Source organism: Hemiscyllium ocellatum, chromosome 23 (assembly GCF_020745735.1).
Source record: "Hemiscyllium ocellatum isolate sHemOce1 chromosome 23, sHemOce1.pat.X.cur, whole genome shotgun sequence".
NCBI lineage: Eukaryota > Metazoa > Chordata > Chondrichthyes > Orectolobiformes > Hemiscylliidae > Hemiscyllium > Hemiscyllium ocellatum.
This window is the reverse complement of record NC_083423.1, coordinates 27,206,510-27,226,227: the sequence shown is the minus strand read 5'-3', so window position 1 is coordinate 27,226,227 and position 19,718 is coordinate 27,206,510. Positions and strand designations below refer to the sequence as shown.

Sequence of the window (19,718 nt, the reverse complement as noted above, 5' to 3'; positions counted from 1 at the left end):
CATAGCTGCAAATTGAGAGGTGATAGATTTAAGACAGATTCTTTACTCAGGGAGTGATGAAGGCATGGAATGCCCCCGCCTGCCACATTAGGGGCATTTAATCAGTCCTTGGGTAAGCATATGGATGATGATGTGATCGTGTAGGGGAATGGGCTTAGTTAGTTCACAGGTCGGTGCAACACTGAGGACCGAAGGGCCTGTTCTGCATTGTGTTGTTCTGTTAAAATACAGAAATCAATAAAAGAAGCAATAGAGTAACAGATGTTAAATCAGTTCCTCAATTAAAAGCAAATCAGTTGAGTCCCTTTAAAATATCTCAGGAATATTTAGCAATTTTTTTTCTGTTACATAGGAATACATCCTTCACTGCTTTATTGCTTTATTTGGTACTATATGGGTATTTACATCTATGGAGTTCATGCCTTTCCTCTGGTCTATTGTGTCGTTAAACTCAATGAACTAGGATATCAAATTTCTAAAACCTAAAATTTAGACTTATACAACCTCATCTCGAGAAGCCAATTTTCTCGATCAAGGAAATGGATGACTTTAACCTATAAAACCTCTCAAAGGCCATAGGAAGATTGACCGCAGTTAAAAACAGTGTGGTGTGTATAAACTGTACAGTGCCGTATGTCAGATGTTTTGTGAACTTGGATCATCAACAATTAGTACAGCATCTGAGCAGAAAGTAACAATCAGCCTCCTGACTGGTTCCTTTCAATGTTTTTCTCGGAAGTATATCAGAAACAATCAAATTTCTCACCATTTCACACTCTTTCCAAGACAAATGCTAATCTCCATTTCAGGAAAGTGAAGTAATTGAAGCATGGTTGAAACAGACATAATTGTAACTTTTTTGCGATGATTAACAATAATAATCATCTGCTCATCTCTCCCTGTGAGCAGGAGACTTATTGAAATGTCAATGAGTAAGGTGAATTTGTAAATACAATTACCATTTCTTATTAATAAAAGGAAACATCAACTTAAACATTTTTGAATAACAAAAAGATATATCAAGAGGTTCCAAAATTACATATATACCACTACTGCATGGCTGACAATGAAGTAATATGAAGAATGAAATATGGAAAGTCTACATAAAGGACATTTTATTAACAGTAACTTCTAAGTGGTTTGCCTTGTCCATGCAATATTTTCAGAGAACAAAAATGACTAATCGGACCAGAGTAAATCAGATTTTATCAAAAACATTGGAGACAATGATTTTATCCTCTGACTTTGCAGATTACTTATTAAAACAATAATCTAATTATACACCATGAACAGCAGCCACCCTCCTATTTCTGTGGACAATTGCTTCAGTTTTCCAAATATTTATTTGGTCGACATTTCTGTTCAAGCAGTAGAATAACTGAGAGGCAGTGGTGACAGGCAGCATACCAGAGAAAAGCAAGCAGGCTTTGGTGATGAATAGCACATGGGTTTCCAAAACTGAAATCAGAGTTGAAAAGGGTGGCAAGTGAAATTTCCCAGAGTCGAGGCTGAAATGAGTGGTGAGAAAGCAACGTGAATGGCAAGTGCCAAAGCTCATGGGCTCAGAAAAGTGACTCATATAAGCTTGGATATGAAACAACCAGTGTGACAGCACATAGGCGATTGAGGGAAGTTGGGCTGTTGCAGAGGTAAAAGCTAAATGTGAAAGCTGATCCGAAACCAAAGGCAACACATAGCCATGGAAGTGCAGAGACCTAAGATAAATATTTGGGCAAACAGAGATGATACAAGGGGACAGAAACCAACTTTGGAGATTCCCTTACTATTTTGAAATAGGACATGCAGGAAAGAGAAAATATAATGGTATTTGGGAAATTTAGTTCATTATTAATTAATTTAGACTGAATTGTACCTTTCCCTCCGAGTAACTGCATAAGGAGTTATATCTATTGATTTTAAAGAGAGCATGGGTTGAGTTGTACAGAGGATAATGTGTCAGACTTTATTTCTAGTTGACTTGCACCTAATTCATAGCAATAGATACAAGTAGGGACCAACCAGATGTGTGATCTGATCACGATCCCATCAACTCTGGTGCAGAACATTTAAGTGGGAATATTAAGCTAATATCATCCTTCTTAACTACCTCTCCTTCATGACCAACTGTTTCATGAATGTGCTGACCTGAATTGCTTAAACTCCAATGTGGTACCAAAAGAAGACTATGAGAACATTACCCAGCACATTGTCTTCAAGAAGAGAGAGAAATTTATTTTAAAAATTTAAGTTAGTAAATGCCTTTAAGGGGCTAGGACAACATTATGAATCTCAGTAGTTCAGAAGGTGCTTGAAATATAATAGATTTAGTTGTTTGATTGATTAACCAGTAACTAAGTAATCCAAAACAACTTATTCTTTGAAGTGCTTGGAAATATGAAGACGATATGATGGCCTGCTTTAACAGAAGCATTTTGCATTTACATTTTGCACTCACTCAAAGTGGCAAATCAGTGGTTTTGGAAACTTCGCAGACAATCTAATCTGAATATTTTTCAATTATATAAATTCATAGTCATATAATGTTGGAGGTTATTAAAATATACCAAAGTTCAAATAAATTGAGATGACAATGGCTTAATTTCCAACTATTAAGTAACAAGCAACTTTTAATTGAGAAGGAAAGGCTTTTTAGAATAAATTTCTCATTAAAATTTAAGTCTTGTGGTCTGTGCCTGAACTCTGCTGGTTTCCTGCATCCTGTTCAATTTCATCACTTCTTTAACTTGTTGCTGCTTATTCAGCCATCAAATCTGATGCACAACATTGCATGTAAGTGTTCCAGTACCACAATTCCATTAAGGCGGTCTTGACTAAACCTCAAAGTATTGACATTACTAGCATTAACTTGAAGAATTGTAATTACCCCCACCTCAATAACATATTCTTTAAAATTAGTTGAGAGAATGTTGGACATTTTAACAGCAGTAACTTGGTAGCAGTTTGCCTTGCCCATCTGTATTTTCAGAGGGGAAAATAACTATTGAGACCACAGCAAACCAGATTTACTGTTAAAATGGACAACAATACCACGAGTTTCTCACACATGGAAAGTAGAAGAAAAACAGGTTTAGTTGGATTGATTTGAAACATTTTCCTCATATATTCGTTTGGATCACAAAGTAAATAAATCCATTACTATTTTTTTCAGTTTTGGCTACTAGGATATCCATCTAAATGCTTCCAATTCCGTAAGCATCCAAGTGCCTTTTAAATGCTGCAAGTGTACCAGGCTCCACCAGTTCCTCCGACAGCTCATTCCATACATGCACCACCCTCTGCATGAAAAAGTTGCCCCCGAGGTCCCTTTTAAATCTTTTCCCTCTCACCCTAAACCTCTGCCCTCTAGTTTTGGATTTCCCCCCTCCCCAACTCCTATACTTAATGCACTTACCAATGAAAGCAAGCATGCCAAACACCACCTTCACCATCCAATCTATCTGCAACTCCCATTTTTCAAGGGATATACACCTGTACCCTAGGTCTCCCTGTTCAGCAACACTCTCCAGGGCCCTACGAAGAAAAGTATAAGTCCTGCTCTGATTCAGTTCAACGAAATGCAAAACTTCACATTTATCCAAATTAAACGCCATCTGCCACTGCTTGACCCATCTGATCAAGGTTCTATTCTGAGATAACCTTCTTCACTGTATGTTGCCTGCAGGGTGCAAGGGTCAATGATGTCTCAGATCAAGTTTACAGGATTGTTAAGGAGGAGGGTAAGCAGCCAGCAGTCATGATAACATTGGTACCAATGACATAGCTAGGAAAAGGGATGAAGAACTGAAAAGTGAACACAGGGAGTTAGTTTGGAAGCTAAAAGGCAGGACGAGCAGGGTAGTAATCTCAGGATTGGTTCTGGTGCCATGGGTAGTCAGGCTAGGACAGACAGCGAGTGCAGTTGAACATGTGGCTGCAGAGCTGGTGTAAAAGGGAGGGCATCAGATATGTGGATCGTTGGGATACCTTCTGGGAAAGGTGGGAGCTGTACAAGGAGGACAGGTTACACCTGAACTGGAGGGGTACCAATACACTGGGCAGGAAGTTTGATAGAGCTCTTCAGGAGGCTTTAAACTAGTTTGGCAGGGGGGTGGGAACAGGAGCTAAGGATCAGAGGATGGAGGGGCTGATGAACAGACAAATACAGCATGTAGAGAGTTTGTGAGGAAGGACAGACAGTTGATAGGGAAATTGTGCAGTCAGTCAGTCAGTGTGATGGCTTGAAGTATGCAAAGTATCAGGAATAAGGGTGATGAACTTAGTTCCAAGTACTAATCCATATTCTGTGATGTTGTGGCCATTACGGAGACTTGGATATCTCAGGGGCAGGAATGACTGTTGGATCTTTTAGGATTTAGATGTTTCAAAAGGAATGGGGGAGGTGGGGCATGGTTTAAAGAGGTGGGGGAGTGACATTTCTAATAATGGTGAGGATAACAGTTACAGAAAGGGAGGTCATCGAGGAGGATTTGTCTACTGAGTCATTATGGGTGGACGTCAGAAACAGGAAAGGAGCAGTCACTTTATTAGGAGTTTTCTACAGAGTCCCCAATAGCAACAGGAGCAGATTGGGAGGCAAATTTTGGGAAGATGCAGAAGTAACAGGATTGTTGTCATGGGTGACTTCAACTTCCCTAATAGTGATTGGAATCTCCTTACTGCAAATTGTTTGGATGGAACAGATTTTGTCAGGTGTGTGTCCGGGAAGGTTGAAACATCAACTCTCCTGCTTCTAGGATGCTGCCTGAGCAGCTGTTCTTTTCCAGCACCACACTTTTCGACTCTGATGTCCAGCATCTGCAGTCCTCACTTTCCTTCAGTATGTAAATAGGCCCACTAGAGGGAAGGCCATAAAAGATTTGGTTGCTTGGCAATGAACCAGTCGAGGTGTCAGATCTCTCGGTGGGAGAGCATTTCGGCGAAAGTGCTCACAACTCCCTAACCTTTAATATAGTCATGGAGAGGGATAGTAGCAGATGGTATGGGAAAGTTTTTAATTAGGGGAGGGGGAAATTACAATGCTATTAGGCAGGAACTGTGAAACAAATTGGGAACAGATATTCTCAGGAAAGTGCAAAACAGAAATGTGGAGGTAGTTTTGGGAGCACTTGCTACACATGCTGGATAGGTTTGTCCCACTGAGGCAAGGAAGGGATGGTCGGATGAAGAAACCTTGGGTGATAAAGAATATGGAACATCTAGTCAAGAACAAGAAATAAGCTTACTTAAGGTTGGGGAACAGATGCTGCCTGGTCTGGAGGGCATGTCTTATGAAGAAAGATCGAGGGAGCTAGGGCTTTTCTTATTGAAAAGGAGGATGAGAGGAGACTTGATAGAGGTGTACAAGTGGACAGCGAGACACTTTTTCCCAGAGTGGAAATGGCTATCATGAGGGGGCATAACTTTAAGGTGATTGGAAGGAGGTTTAAGGGAGATGTCAGAGGTAGATTCTTGACACAGAGAATGGTGGGTGTATGGAATGCACTGCCAACAGTGGTACTAGAGTTAGATTCATTAGGGACATTTAATCGACTCTTGGATAGACATATGGAGGATAGTACAATGAAGGGTATGCAGGTTAGCTTAATCTTAGAGTAGGATAAAAGGTCGGCATAACATCAAGGGCCAAAAGGGCCTGTACTGTGCTGTTCTCTGTTCTACTGCCTCCACTACGTCACTTAATTTGATGTCATTTGCAAACTTACTGACCATGCCTCCTATTCACACCCAAATCATTGAGAACAGTAAAACAAAAACAATCCTGAGGACAAGACCAAGTGCATGTTGCCAGACAGGAACTAAGCTGGGTCTGCATAAGGAGCAGAAGGCCAACAGTCAGAGTTTTCATTAAACATGAGGTCAATACCTAGTGAAGCTGATCGTTTCTGGACTGCTCCCAAGTTAGAGGGGAAGACAGGAAAGATCAAAGTGGACACGGGAGCAGTAGTGCCTCTGATTCCCTAATCAGCCTCCAAGAAGTTAAGCGTATGACCATTGAACCCTGTCAAGATTACATAATGGACATGAATAGAACAAGTGATGTCACTGAAGGGGTGTGCACTGATGAAAGTACACTTGAGCGATGTGTGTGCAGAACTGCCACTATTTGTAGTGAAAAGGTGACTACCCAGCATTATTTGGACACTTCTGGTTCCAAAAAGTAGGCTGGCAGACTCCAACATGAGTTTGCAATCAATCCTGGACAAGTACTGTATAAATGTCTTCAAAGGAGAGGAAGAGAGAGGACGAGAGAGAGAGAGAGAGAGGACGAGAGCGCGAGAGAGAGGACGAGAGAGAGAGAGCGCGAGAGAGAGGACAAGAGATAGAGTATGGACAAGAGGGCGAGAGAGAGAGAGAGAGAGGGCGAGAGAGACAGAGAGGGCGAGAGAGACAGAGAGGGCGAGAGAGACAGAGAGGGGGAAGAGACAGAGAGGGGGAAGAGACAGAGAGGGGGAAGAGACAGAGAGGGGGAAGAGACAGAGAGGGGGAAGAGACAGAGAGGGGGAAGAGACAGAGAGGGGGAAGAGACAGAGAGGGGGAAGAGACAGAGAGGGGGAAAGAGACAGAGAGGGGGAAAGAGAGAGAGAGACAGAGAGAGTGAGCGAGGGACAGACGAGAGGGAGGGAGGGAGGGAGGGAGGGAGGGAGGGAGGGAGAGAGAGAGAGAGAGAGAGAGAGAGAGAGACAGACAGACAGACAGAGAGGGAGAGAGACGTGAAGGAGAAAGAGAGAGAGACGAGAAAGAGAGAGAGAGAGAGAGAGAGAGAGAGAGAGAGAGACAGACGAGAGGGCGGGAGGGAAGGAGGGAGGGAGACAGAGAGAGACAGACGTGAGGGAGAAAGAGAGGGAGAAAGAGAGGGAGAAAGAGAGGGAGAAAGAGAGGGAGAGAGAGAGGGAGAGAGAGAGGGAGAGAGAGAGGGAGAGAGAGAGGGAGAGAGAGAGGGAGAGAGAGAGAGGGGAGAGAGAGAGAGAGAGGGAGAGAGAGAGGGAGAGAGAGAGGGAGAGAGAGAGGGAGAGAGAGAGGGGGAGAGAGAGAGGGAGAGAGAGAGAGACGGACGAGGGGGAGAGAGAGGGAGAGAGGGAGAGAGGGAGAGAGAGAAAGAGAGAGAGAAAGAGAGAGAGAAAGAGAGAGAGAAAGAGAGAGAGAAAGAGAGAGAGAAAGAGAGAGAGAGAGAAAAAGAGACGAACGAGAGAGAACAAAGAGAGAGAGTCAAAATTAAAATACAACTGAAGCCACAAGTTTGTCTGAGGAGTCCAAAAGCACATCCAGTACCCTATGCCATCAGGTGGAATGTCTGGTGAATCTGGAGCGTTGGGACCAGTAACCACCAGTGAATAGGTCACTCCAACCAATCCAGTCTGAAAAACAGAGGATTTGTGGTGACTTTCAGGATCCTGAAATATCTACTTCCATACCATTGTTAATTTTTGTGACAGAAGGAACTTCTCCGCTATGATCGGCTGCCCTTCGGCATCACGTTAACAGAGCTCCATTCCAGCCATTGACAAAATTGTGGGTTCGTACATGACCAGGATTGTCTGGACGTTATTTTGGTCACTGACTCCTCCAAAGAAGAGGATTTGAAAAACCTAGAAGGAACACTAAAAGAGTATAGCAGGCAAGTAAAAAGGGAGAAAGGAGTGTATTTTAAGGACTCCACTGAATACCTGGACCATGTAATCAATGGCAAGGGTTTGTACAAGGCACCCAAGAAGATGGAAGCCATCATGAAAGTTCCTACACCAAAGAATGTATTTCAACTGAGATAGTTCATGGGACAACTTATTATGGCAAGTTCGAATCAAATCTACCAACTGTGCTAAAACCCTTGCATAGGTTGCTGGGAAAAGGGTGGCTGTGGAAATGGATCCTCAAATTGAGACAGAAATAGCCAAGTGCTACTTCTGGTGGCTGAATGGGGACTCCCAGACTGAGAAATTGAGACCATGCAAATCCAGCACATTAGTAAGGGAGGCAATGCGGTTGTCGCCCCTTCACCTGAGGAAATAGCCTCAATTGTCATGGCAGTAGATTTATGACAATTAAACAGGACAGTAGAAGTACAGATGTTACTGGTGGTCCCTGCAAGTAAATCAATGTGGCGATTATGAAGTTGGTATCAGCAAAAGCAATGGCAGACTACTGAATGAAACATTTGCCAGGTTCAAGACTCCCAAACAAGTCGCAAGTGACAATGGTAAACAGTTTGTGGCAAAGAATTCCACAAGTATTTGGAATACCACACAGTCAAACAGGTGAGATTGGCTCTGTATAACTTCATAACAAAAAGCCAGGTGGAGAAATTTGTACAAATCCTGAAGCAAGCCTTAAAAGCATCAGAACAAGATGGTTCGCCAGGACAGCAAATCAAAAAGTTTCTCAACATGTACTGCAACATGCCGCACATGATGAAACATTGCTTACCAATTCTTAATGTTCAGATCATACAGCATGGAACAGACCCTTTGGTCCAACCAGACCACACCATGTTCCCAAATTAAGCTAGTCTCACCTACCTGCACTTGGACTTATATTGTCCAAAACCTTTGCTGTTCATGAAATCATCCAAACATCTTTTAAATGTTTTAACTGTACCTGCATCACCACTTTCTTGACAGTTCATTCCACACATGAAATCATTAAAAAAAGTTGCCCGCATGTTTTTTTTAAAAAATGTTTTGCTCTCACCTTAAAAATATGACCCCTAGTTTTGCAGTTGCCCATGCTAGGGAAAAGACCCTGCTCATTCACCTGATTTATGCCTCTCATGATTTTATAAATCTCTGTAAAGTCACCCCTCAACCACCTATACTCTGGTGAAAAATGTCCCAGTCTATCTTGATATCTCAAACTCTCCATTCCCAGAAGCATCTCATAAGTCTTGTCTGAACAGTCTCCAGCTTAATAATATCCTTATAACAGGGTAACCAGAAATGCACACAGTCCTCCAAAGGAGGTCTCACCAATTCCCTGTACAACTTGAACATGACATCTAACTCCTATACTCAGAGGTCTGAGCAATGAAGGCAAGTGTGTTAAACACACTGTAAACCAAAGTTTGTGAGAAGATTTGTAGCTCGGGTGCTCGTTGTTGTGGTTCTGTTTGCCGAGCTGGGAATTTGTGTTGCAGATGTTTCGTCCCCTGTCTAGGTGACATCCTCAGTGCTTGGGAGCCTCCTGTAAAGCGCTTCTGTGACCTTTCCTTCAGAATTTGTAGTGGTTTGAATCTGCCGCTTTTGGTTGTCAGTTCCAGCTGTCCGTTGCAGTGGTCGGTATATTGGGCCCAGGTCGATGTGCTTATTGATTGAATCTGTGCATGAGTGCCATGCCTCTAGGAATTCCCTGGCTGTTCTCTGTTTGGCTTGTTGTCCCAGTCGAATTCATTTTGCTTGTCATCTGCGTGTGTGACAACCGGAAGCGGCAGATTCAAACCACTACAAATGCCGGAGGAAAGATCACAGAAGTGCTTCACAGAAGGCTCCCAAGCACTGAGGATGTCACAAGACAGGGGACGAAACATCTGCAACACAAATTCCCAGCTCGGCGAACAGAACCACAACAACACTGTTAACCACCCTGTCTACCTGGGACACAAATTACAAATAATTATGTATCTGAACCCCTAGGACTCTCTGTCCTACAACACTACCATTGACTGTACAAGTTCTGTCCTTGTTTATATCACAAAAATGCAATACGATATTTATCCAAGCCTGTTTTGCTTAAAGTCATGTAGAGTAACCAAATGAATTGCACCTGCAACACCATGCTTTATATTTATCTTTAAACAAAAAAAAATAGATCTAGGCTATCTTAACATATTTTGAGGGGTTTTGACCTGGTTCATAATTCTACCCATTCCTTTATTACAAGGTGATTAGTACAATTCGTACATTTACACAAAATGTTTCTATTGCAAACTTCCCCAATATTTTTCATAAAAAGCAATTCTGACAAAAATGCCATTCATATGTCACCAAATCCCATTCATGTGTCACGAATTACACAACTATTGTAAAAATACTCGGCATGTTCTACAAATTCCTGCATGTCCTTGCTTTCTTCCACTACTGCAATTGTATTTCGTTTTACTTTCCCTGTGCATGCCTGATTTTCTGAATTTGGCCATTTTTGCATTCAAGTTTCCCTCTCCATTTCTTAATTATTTCCATCTTTAAGTGCAACTTGTCAATTTTTTAAAAGCATAACAGCATGCAACAGAGTTGTAAGTGCTCAGCTTAAAACCCCATATTTATGGCAAAATGGAATACTGAAGCTACACCATGTAGTTTCAATTCAAAAAGGTCTACACAGAATATTAGCAATGCTTCATACATGAAGCCTCAAAATGTTATTGCATAACTCATCAGCTAAAATTAGACAAGTGTAGAAGCAAAAAGGTAACTTAAACATCCCATAGATCCAAACAACAGGAATTCTGCAAATTATCAATAGGCAAATGTCTTCACGTCTTTAACTGTTTCAATGATCAGAGTTAATGTTATATCTGGTTCTAAACAGTCATGTTAGCTGACATATCAAATTGAAAATTACCTTCGTACTCGTGGTGGCTTTGGTGGTGGTGAATCGGATTTGTCAGGAAGAGAAGAAATAGTTGTATTTTCAGAACTAATGTCATCCTGTTATAAAAGATATAAAGGCAGTTTAAATGTCAATGATCATAAAAGCCTTTTAATGCACTACCATTCAACATTTTCATATTCTAACAAGGCTAAATAAAATCATTCCATTGATAGAACACATCCAGGAATTGAAGAGGTGCTTCAATAGTGGTTAACTTGAGAATAATAAATAGGAACAGAGAGCAAGTTGCAGATGCAGTAAAGGCACCTGAGGTTGAGAGGCAGGTACATGTGTACTTTCTTTACAAAGCATTTTGCAATCTGTACATACAAGTCTACATTTGCCCAGACACAAAAAATTTGATCACTCCATCTTGTAGATCAAATTTTCCAAGCTAATGAAAACAGGACATCTGAAAAGGCTGCTCCCAGATCTTAGGTCTTGTTAAAAAAGATTCTAGGCACAAAGCTAGTCATTGACGAAAAAAAGATATCAGCTAGAAATTTCTGAAAACTGGATGGTTGGAATTGAATGGACAGATACATTAAGTTTGCAGTTGAACTGTTAGAGATTAACAAGTCACCCTAGATTAATGACCACTAATATTAAGTCAGTTTCCTTACATGGGCAGTTTCAGCAATATCTGCCATGCCATTCACCACAGATATGAAATTAGAACATACCCAAGACCACACTAAATACCAAAGTAAAATATATTTATGGATACGTCAAAAGTACTATAAATAAACAAACCGCATACAACTATTAAAAAGAAATTACAAAATTGGGACCCTGTTAGTTTCATATCATTTTGCTTCAAAAAAAAAAACCAGGAAAAATATCTGCTGAGTACTGTTGAAAAGAGCTAAATTTCCTGCCACGGAAGTACTTTTTCCAGATGCTCAGTTCCTCTCAGTTCTCTACTTTAAAAAAAAGAGTGTTATGTCAAAGTCACAGGTACTGTTCGACTGCTTGTGACCACATTTCACTGCACAAGAGGAAACAGACTTTCCGGGAAATAGCATCCAACCATCTGCGTGTCAAGTTTTAAAAAAATATATTTAGGATCAACTTATTTTATCAGTGTGTTTTCTTAAATGCAAAACCAAATTTTCTGCAAATTATGAAATAATTTAATATTAATCTCCATCATTCATAAGTTGTCAGCATAAAAGTAACCTGATAAACAAACAGCGAGTGATTCCATAGTCTAAGTGTCGAACTAATCCAGTTAACAGTCACGATTTTTCACACAGCAAAATAAGGAAAATGTATTACATACTTCAACAATTGAAAATTAAATGAAATGTTTATCATAGACACTTGTAATCAAAAATTATCTATAAGCAATTACTTACAGTGTCAGAAAGATTTTCAGTGCGTTGACTCCTTTGTAGTTCCTTTTCAAATATCTGAGCTATTGCACGGTGAACAAGCTCATATTGCTCCTGCAAAACAGAACATACATAGGAACATAGGAAATATGAGAAGTTGGCCACTCAACCACTGAAGACCATTCTCTAAATACAAATATGTTCCCTCACTGAATGAAGTGACGTTCCTATTTAACCTTCTTTTGCACTAAATAATCACCATGTTTAGGCTACTTCTCCGAAATCAAGAGCTTTTTACATTTGCTGACTTGAACAGATCATCAACTACAGGCAGTTATTAACTTTCAATCAAATCAGTAGAGTCTCCTACCCACCATAAATACAAAAAAGCAGACTACAGTTGGCATAAAGAACAAGTGTTCCAACTTAGTTTACAAATTAAGATATTTTTGCATAATTAAGTTCTGCAAGGTGCCTATGTTTTATTTTAAAATTTAAAGAATTCCATTGTGATCTATTAAAGGATGTACAACTCAAAATAAATCTGATGATTTGTCCAACTTTCAACACAGTGTGTTGTTTTGGCTACTTTAACATTTATTTACAAAAACGTCATAATTAGTTACAACATTCAAGTCAGAATTACTGGAACATTGGGCCAGATTTTATGATAGATAAGAGTTGTGCATGGGAGCCCTGTGAAATCCCCAGTGTCACACATTCCAAAGGAATTGCCCAGGAAACTGAAAAATCCAGTGGGTAATTGCCCTACTCCTGGAACCTTCTGCAAGTATCTACCTTATTTGGAGGGAAAAAAAAAAGAGGGTCCCAGTGTTGTTACGTAAATAGTTATTCAGGAAAAGTTAAGATTATAAAATACCTTGTAACTATTAGTAACTAGACCAATGTAACTCGCTCAGCCTGAACCACACCTCCCCCAGATATCTTACATACACTTCTCCCTGCAGACCCAAACCCACTTAAACTCTGGGACTTAACCCACACCTCTCCTCCAGACCTACCTCGAACACACCATTACTTGTGTTACCTCACTTTACTTTAGCTTGCGATCCCACACTCTAATCTCACACTTAGAATATGTTATCAGCAGCTGTCAAAGTGGCAGTCTGTGATGTTAAGACTTTTAAATTACAGAATACTGCAACTAACTTCTGTGAAAAAGAGCTAAAAATCACAACACCAGGTGCAAGTCCAAAAGGTTTATTTGGAAGCACTAGCTTTCAGAGCACTGCTCCTTCATCAGGTGGTTGTGGAGAATAAGATACTGGACACAGAATTTATAGTAAAAGTTTACAGGAAGTTTACCTTGAAAAAGACCTGGATTGTTTAAGTCTCTCATCTTTTAGAATGACCATGTTGGTTTCAGTTCTTTCATACATGAATTCTAAAACTTTCTTAAAGTTACATTCTCAAGTTCCAAATAAATCTGTTGGACTATAACCTGGTGTTGTGAGAATTTTAACTTTGTACGGCCCAGTTCAACACCAGCACCTCCAAATCGTGAGAAAGAGCGTATGGTTTATTTTCTCAAATTGTTCTGCACCATGAGTCTTGATCAGAATTTCCTGTCAGTGAGGCATCATTCATGACATATAAAAGGAGCAGTGGTCAGCTACATCCCTGCAGAATATTCAGTCCGTTATATTTAATGTTATATTCCAAAATGTCAAGTTTCTTGACATGCTAAGCAAAATTCTTGAGGATTAAAACAACTGTCAATTTAATCAAGCGCAATGAAGAAATCGTTCAGAAAATGTGGCACCGAAGAAAGCTCAGTTTCATTAACATTCATTGAACAAACTGCACTTACTGAAAATTGCATGTTTGAGACCCACACTGCTACTGAAACGCAAGAGGAAATAAAGTTAAACATCACATGCAATCTTACCTTTGTTTGAACTGCAGAATGCCTTTGTGTTCTCATTTCTTGAATCAAATTGAACACACTGAATTCCTCAGGAATTTTCTAGGAAAAGAAACATTTTGGCAAAATGAGAATTCTAGCTGATAAAATTAAATTGTGTTGCAGATTGTTCAGCCAGGGAGACGTTTTGTCAGCATCTATCCTGCCAAGGTTCTAAAGAAATTTTATATTCCACTAGACTACACCTCATTTTACTAAATTCCAAGGTAGAGCTAATTTCTTTCATTTAACAATTCTCTCATCAGAAAACATCTCCTGGACTTTCGCTGAACATCCTGTCAGCAAACTAAGTCCTTTCTTAAAGTAAGGAGATCAAAACTGCGCCAATGCTTTTTATAAATGGTACAGTTAATGTATAACTTGCATAATTTCAAGTAAGACCTTGAAAAGATGCATCTGCCATCCATGCATGGCATTTTTGACTAGCAGCTTAATAATTCCAAATCCAACCACTGAATACAGCAAATTTTCCATAGCACGCCTTGGGAATGGCTGGTGCAGCATCATGTATTGAAAGTGATAGCTTAAATGTCACAAAAATTCACTGCTTTTAACATGTATTTATTACATTGGTATTTGAAATGGAAGCTACATAACCTTAAAATTATGGTGTGTATTATTTTAGTTCCATTTAGATAGCTCCTAAACTGAAAGTACAAAAGTAGACCAAACATAAACCACAAAATCATGTTTCATGAAATCCCAAAAATGCATCCACAACGGTATCTTTGAGCAAAATAAAAGCAAACTGTATATCAATTTATGAATCCACTGTGCATCTTGACAATCTGTATGCGAGAGAGATAGAAGCTGATCTCATTATTTCTCTCAAGTCCACAACCATGTATTTTGTTTTAAGGATAGGAATATTTCACGATGTTTACAGCTTCTTAGGAATTTGTTCACACTTTGGAATGCTAATACAAATTTACATGGAATCAGCTAAAAGACTGGAAGCTATCATCTAATCCCTCATAAAATATACCCACACTCATTCAACTTAACAAATCCCCAAAATTGCCCTAGCTGAGGACAATAAATCTTGACTATAGATAGATCATACATGGATGGGCCCTTTTGTGGTGCAGTGGTAGTGTCCTTACTGCTGGACTGGGAGGTCTGGGTTCAACTCTCACCTGCTACAGAGTTGTGAAGTTACATCTCTGAACAGGTTGGTTAGAAAAATAGATTAGATGATACATGGAAATATCAAATCATTCTAGTGTATTTTTGAAAACTGTTACATGAACATAGTCATGAAGAAGCAAGTCACGCATTTAGTTTATTTGTGCAGATTTGCCTATTAAATATTAGTGATAAAAATGCTTAAATACTGTTGGACAAATAGAAAATAATTAAACCAATTATCACTCTGAAGTGTTCATTACAAAAATTAGTCAAATAAATATCTTATTACCTAGAAGACCCTGAAATCACACTAACCTAGTAAACTGTACTTAAGGATTGAACATTCCCAAATATAGACCAAGTGATGATGTTTTGTTTTGTTTGTTTAGCCTCTGCAGGTTTCATTTAAGGACAAAAAAAAACTTAACAGATGACTCACCCCTGCTTTTAGCAAATTCCAGGTATAGTCAATTGCACATATGGCACCAGTTCTTCCACATCCAGCACTGTAAGCAGATAATTTCAGGAAATGACTCATTTTTGCATTCCTCAAAACACAGTCACTACACCATCTCCATGATCAATACAACAAGAACTCTAACATTGGTGATGTGAAATGTCAATTCCATGGCTTTGAAAAGAAAATTGTACCATCACAATGAATATTTATTGGCAAGTTAAGGTCAAAGTCCTTTTATCTGCTCAGTTCAAAACCAGTGCTCAACTAAAGTTTGTCTGCCAACATGATCCAATTTAGAACAGATAACTCAGTTTCTAGCTAATCTAACTATGCTTCACTCATGTTTGGCACAAGAACAAAACTTTTCTCAGAGAAACAACAAAAACAGCATGGAAAGCAAAGGCATACAAAGGACATCTACTGTGACTAGAATCAATGCATTTTCTTCCTCAACCCATTTGCAACTTTTCCCATGAATGCTCTTGTGTCCAGTTCCACAAGATACCTCATTTAGTTACACCCTTCTAATCTAATTATGCCATCTCCAAATGCAATGTATCTTTTATCAAGCCTTCCAACACCTGGAATGAATGAATTGGATTTTTTAAAAGTTTAATTATAAACAAAAACAGTCTCCATGGCATAATTGATTAGTATGTTCAACTATTAACTGTGTTCGTTCTTGTTGCCCCAGCTTAGTGATGCTTTATATAGCACTTCAGAATAACAGAATATCCAAAGATGCTTCACAGTAAATTTCTAAATGACAAGGTCAATTTTCTATTCCAAATATTACTCCTATTAATATTAGTTCATGAGAGACTTAGTCTATATTTCTTTGTACCATCTGGCTGTTAAATTTTCAGCAAAGATTTTCTGGATTACCTTTGAGATTAATTTTAAGCAGATCTAGCATAAAACAGTATTTATAGTTTTCACAAGAAAATTTTAGTATTATCAGCAAAAAGTTAGTTTGTAAAGTTAATATTAATCATAGTGAACTGATCAACCTGTAGGAGAAATTGCTTTTTCTCCCCACCAAAAATCTGCTACAAAATTATCTCTTGCCAAAGTTTACATTTTAAAATAAGTTGACAGTTAGAACAAAAATAGGAAACCCGCTGTATACTGTGGGCCAGAAGGAAGTACACATACAAAGAAATATACAAGGTTGTTACTGTACTTGACAAGGTAGATACAGAAAAATTGTTTGGCTTTATTGAAGTATCTAGGACCGGTGGACACACTATCAAAGGAAGGAGTCATACATTTAAGACTTGAGATGAGGAGGGATTTTTTCGCCCAAATGGTTGTTCATCTGTGGAATTCTTTACCAGAGAGCTGTCAAGGATAGGCTATTCAGTATCTTCAAAGCTGAGTGAGACAGAGTTTCGATCAGTAAGGGAATCAAGGTTTTTGGGAAAAGGTGGGAAAGCGGTGTTGAGAATTATCAGATCAGTATGATTTTATTGATGTGGTGTAAACTTGATGGGCTGAATAGCCTACTTCTGCTCCACTATCTTATAGTCTTAAACTTTAAAATTAACCAGACCTAGTTTGCTGATGACTAAGAGCAAACAAATATGTACAGCTCTGCTTACATTTGTAGCCTCTTATATAATTGCCTGTATAACCAAATCAACAGAAACATGGAATTCTTCAAATCCTCTGTTTAAAAATGTAAATTTATGAAGAGATTTAATGAGAAAATAAATTATTGCCCAAATTAACCTTTGATTACTTTTCAAATTCGAAAAGTAAAAGCAGAAATATTTTCCCCAATACCTGCAGTGGATACAAATGGGGACATCCTCATGTTCTTGATATTCTCGCATCAAACTGATCATATCCAAAATAGAATCAAATGAAGATGGAACATCATGATCAGGCCAGTTTATGTAATGGAATTGATAGATTCTCCGAGATTCCTAGGTATGAAAGAATTAAATGAACATTTAATTATCTCCTACTTACCAAAAGCTAAGTTACTTTCATAACGGACGTGGTGAAGATTAACCAATGAAGGATGAACTTTGATCGATTGTACTTCATTTTTCATTACATTAACAGTCTTATTGTGACCAGCATGCCTTACAACTTGTGCATTGACAATAAAGGTCCCAGTTTTGCTGGATCTGAACATGTCATGTTTACTTCTTCAGATTTAAGACCCTACTTTCACTCTTTTCCCTCATTTTTCAGCTCAAAAGTGCTTTTGCCCAATGATGAAGAAATGCAAATCATTTTCTTTAAAAAAAAACACATCAGCAATATGTAACTTTACCAAAGATTAAATTACCCCCAAAATTAAAGTAGATCCATTGTTTACACTGGACCATAACTCACATTCTGAAATTCCACTAATAGAGTCCTTATAAAATAGTCATCTCTGGATTGTTCTGCTTCCTGGAAGAGCAACAGAAACAGAAAGTCATTTAGCATCAAGACTGGAATGTTTTATAGGACTGTGGAATCTGCAGTTGTAGCCAATGGTTAGAAGACATGGTGTGCAATGAAGGACATAAGTGAAAACGTTGAGTCACAATGTTACTTTCTGCATAAATCCCTGCCACATCCTAAAGTTTTCATTTATCTGATTTTACAGCCATCTCAATAGTTAAAACTCCATCAGTCCAAACACTGAATGCATATCAACTATTGGTCATAATGGCCTAACTACCTCAAGTTGCACTCACTTCCTTTCAATAACAAACTGTGTTTCAAAATTGAATCATCCTGCAGAATCAGACCATACTCCCTCAAGCATATCATTCCCCCCTTCTTCCAACATCAAATGCAAGATGCCTTTTCAATGCTCTATTTGTACCAGCCCCAGCGACTACTTCTGGCAGCTCTTTCCATACACACACCAACCTCTGGGAGAAAAGGCTGCTCCTTTGGTCCTTTTAAATCTTTGCCCCTTCACCTTAAATTTATGCCCTTTAATTCTGGATTCCCCCACCCCAGGGACAAGACCTTGGTCTATTTACCCTATCCATGCCTCTCAGGATTTTATAAAACTCTAAGGTCAACCCTCAGCCTCCAATGTGCCAGGAAAAATAGCACCAAGCCAATTCAACCTCAGTTCAAATTCTCCAACTCTGGCAACATCCTTGTAAATCTTTTCTGAACCCTTTCAAGTTTAACAACATCCTTCCTATAGCAGGGAAACTAGAATTGCACACAATATTCCAAAAGTGGCCTAACCAATGTCCTGTACAGTTGCAACATGATCTCCTATACTCAATGCACTGAGCAATAAAGAAAAGCATACCAAACACCTTCTTCACTAACCTATCTACTTGTGATTCCACTTCCTAAGGAACTATGAACCTGCACTCCAAGGTCTCTTTATTCAGCAACACTCTACAGGACCTTACCATCAAGTCCTGCCCCGATTTGCTTTTCCAAAATACAGCACCTCACATTTATCTACATTAAACTCCATCTGCCACTCCTTAACGTTTTGGCCCATCTGGTCAATATCCCATTATATTTTGAGGTAATCTTCTTTGCTGTCCACGACACCTCCAATTTTGGTGTCATCACAAACTTACTAACCATACCTCTTACGATCACATCCAAAACATTTGTACAAATGAAGAAAAGCAGTGGATCCAACAATCTTTGTAGCACAGTAGTGGTCACAGACTGCCAGTCTGAAAAACAACCCTCCACCACCACCTTCTCTCTTCTACCTTTGAACCAGCTCTGTACCCAAATGGCTAGTTCTCTCTGTATTCCAAGTGATCTAAACTTACTAACCAGTCTTCCGTGAGGAATCTTGTTGAACACCTTACTAAAGTCCATATAGATCACATCCACCGCTCTTCCCTAATCCTCTTTGTTACTTCTTCAAAAAACTCAATCAAGTTAATGGACATGATTTCCCATGCACAAAGACATGTTGGCTATCCCTAATCAGTCCTTGCCTTTCCAAACACACGTAAATCCTGTCCCTCGAGATTCCCTCCATCAACATGCCCACCACTCTTGTCAAGCTCACCACACTACAGTTCCCTGGCTTTTCTTTACCACCTTTCTTAAATAGTGGCACCACGTTGGCCAACCTCCAATCTTCTGAGACCTCGCCTGTGGCTATCAATAGACAAATATCTCAGCATGAAGCAAGGGGCAGCATGGTGGTTCAGTGGTTAGCACTGTTGCCTCACAGCACCAGGATCCCAGGTTCGATTCCAATCTCTGGCAACTGTTTGTGTGGAGTTTGCACATTCTCCTTGTGTCTGCG

The 19,718-nt window shown here is 39.3% G+C and overlaps 1 protein-coding gene across 3 annotated transcripts in view; it reads right to left on the bottom strand.

Moving 5' to 3' along the window:
- Positions 1 to 19,718, bottom strand: part of LOC132826716 (tyrosine-protein phosphatase non-receptor type 12-like) — a 134,533-nt gene that overhangs the window by 39,398 nt on the left and 75,417 nt on the right. For all 3 annotated transcript variants that reach the window (XM_060842828.1, XM_060842830.1, XM_060842829.1), the window contains exons 7-12: positions 17,816 to 17,875; positions 17,255 to 17,397; positions 15,449 to 15,515; positions 13,846 to 13,923; positions 11,961 to 12,050; positions 10,573 to 10,658 (exon numbers count right to left, since the gene is read on the bottom strand). In XM_060842828.1, the coding sequence (XP_060698811.1) occupies positions 10,573 to 10,658; positions 11,961 to 12,050; positions 13,846 to 13,923; positions 15,449 to 15,515; positions 17,255 to 17,397; positions 17,816 to 17,875 (524 nt within the window). The remainder of the gene's footprint in view (positions 1 to 10,572; positions 10,659 to 11,960; positions 12,051 to 13,845; positions 13,924 to 15,448; positions 15,516 to 17,254; positions 17,398 to 17,815; positions 17,876 to 19,718) is intronic.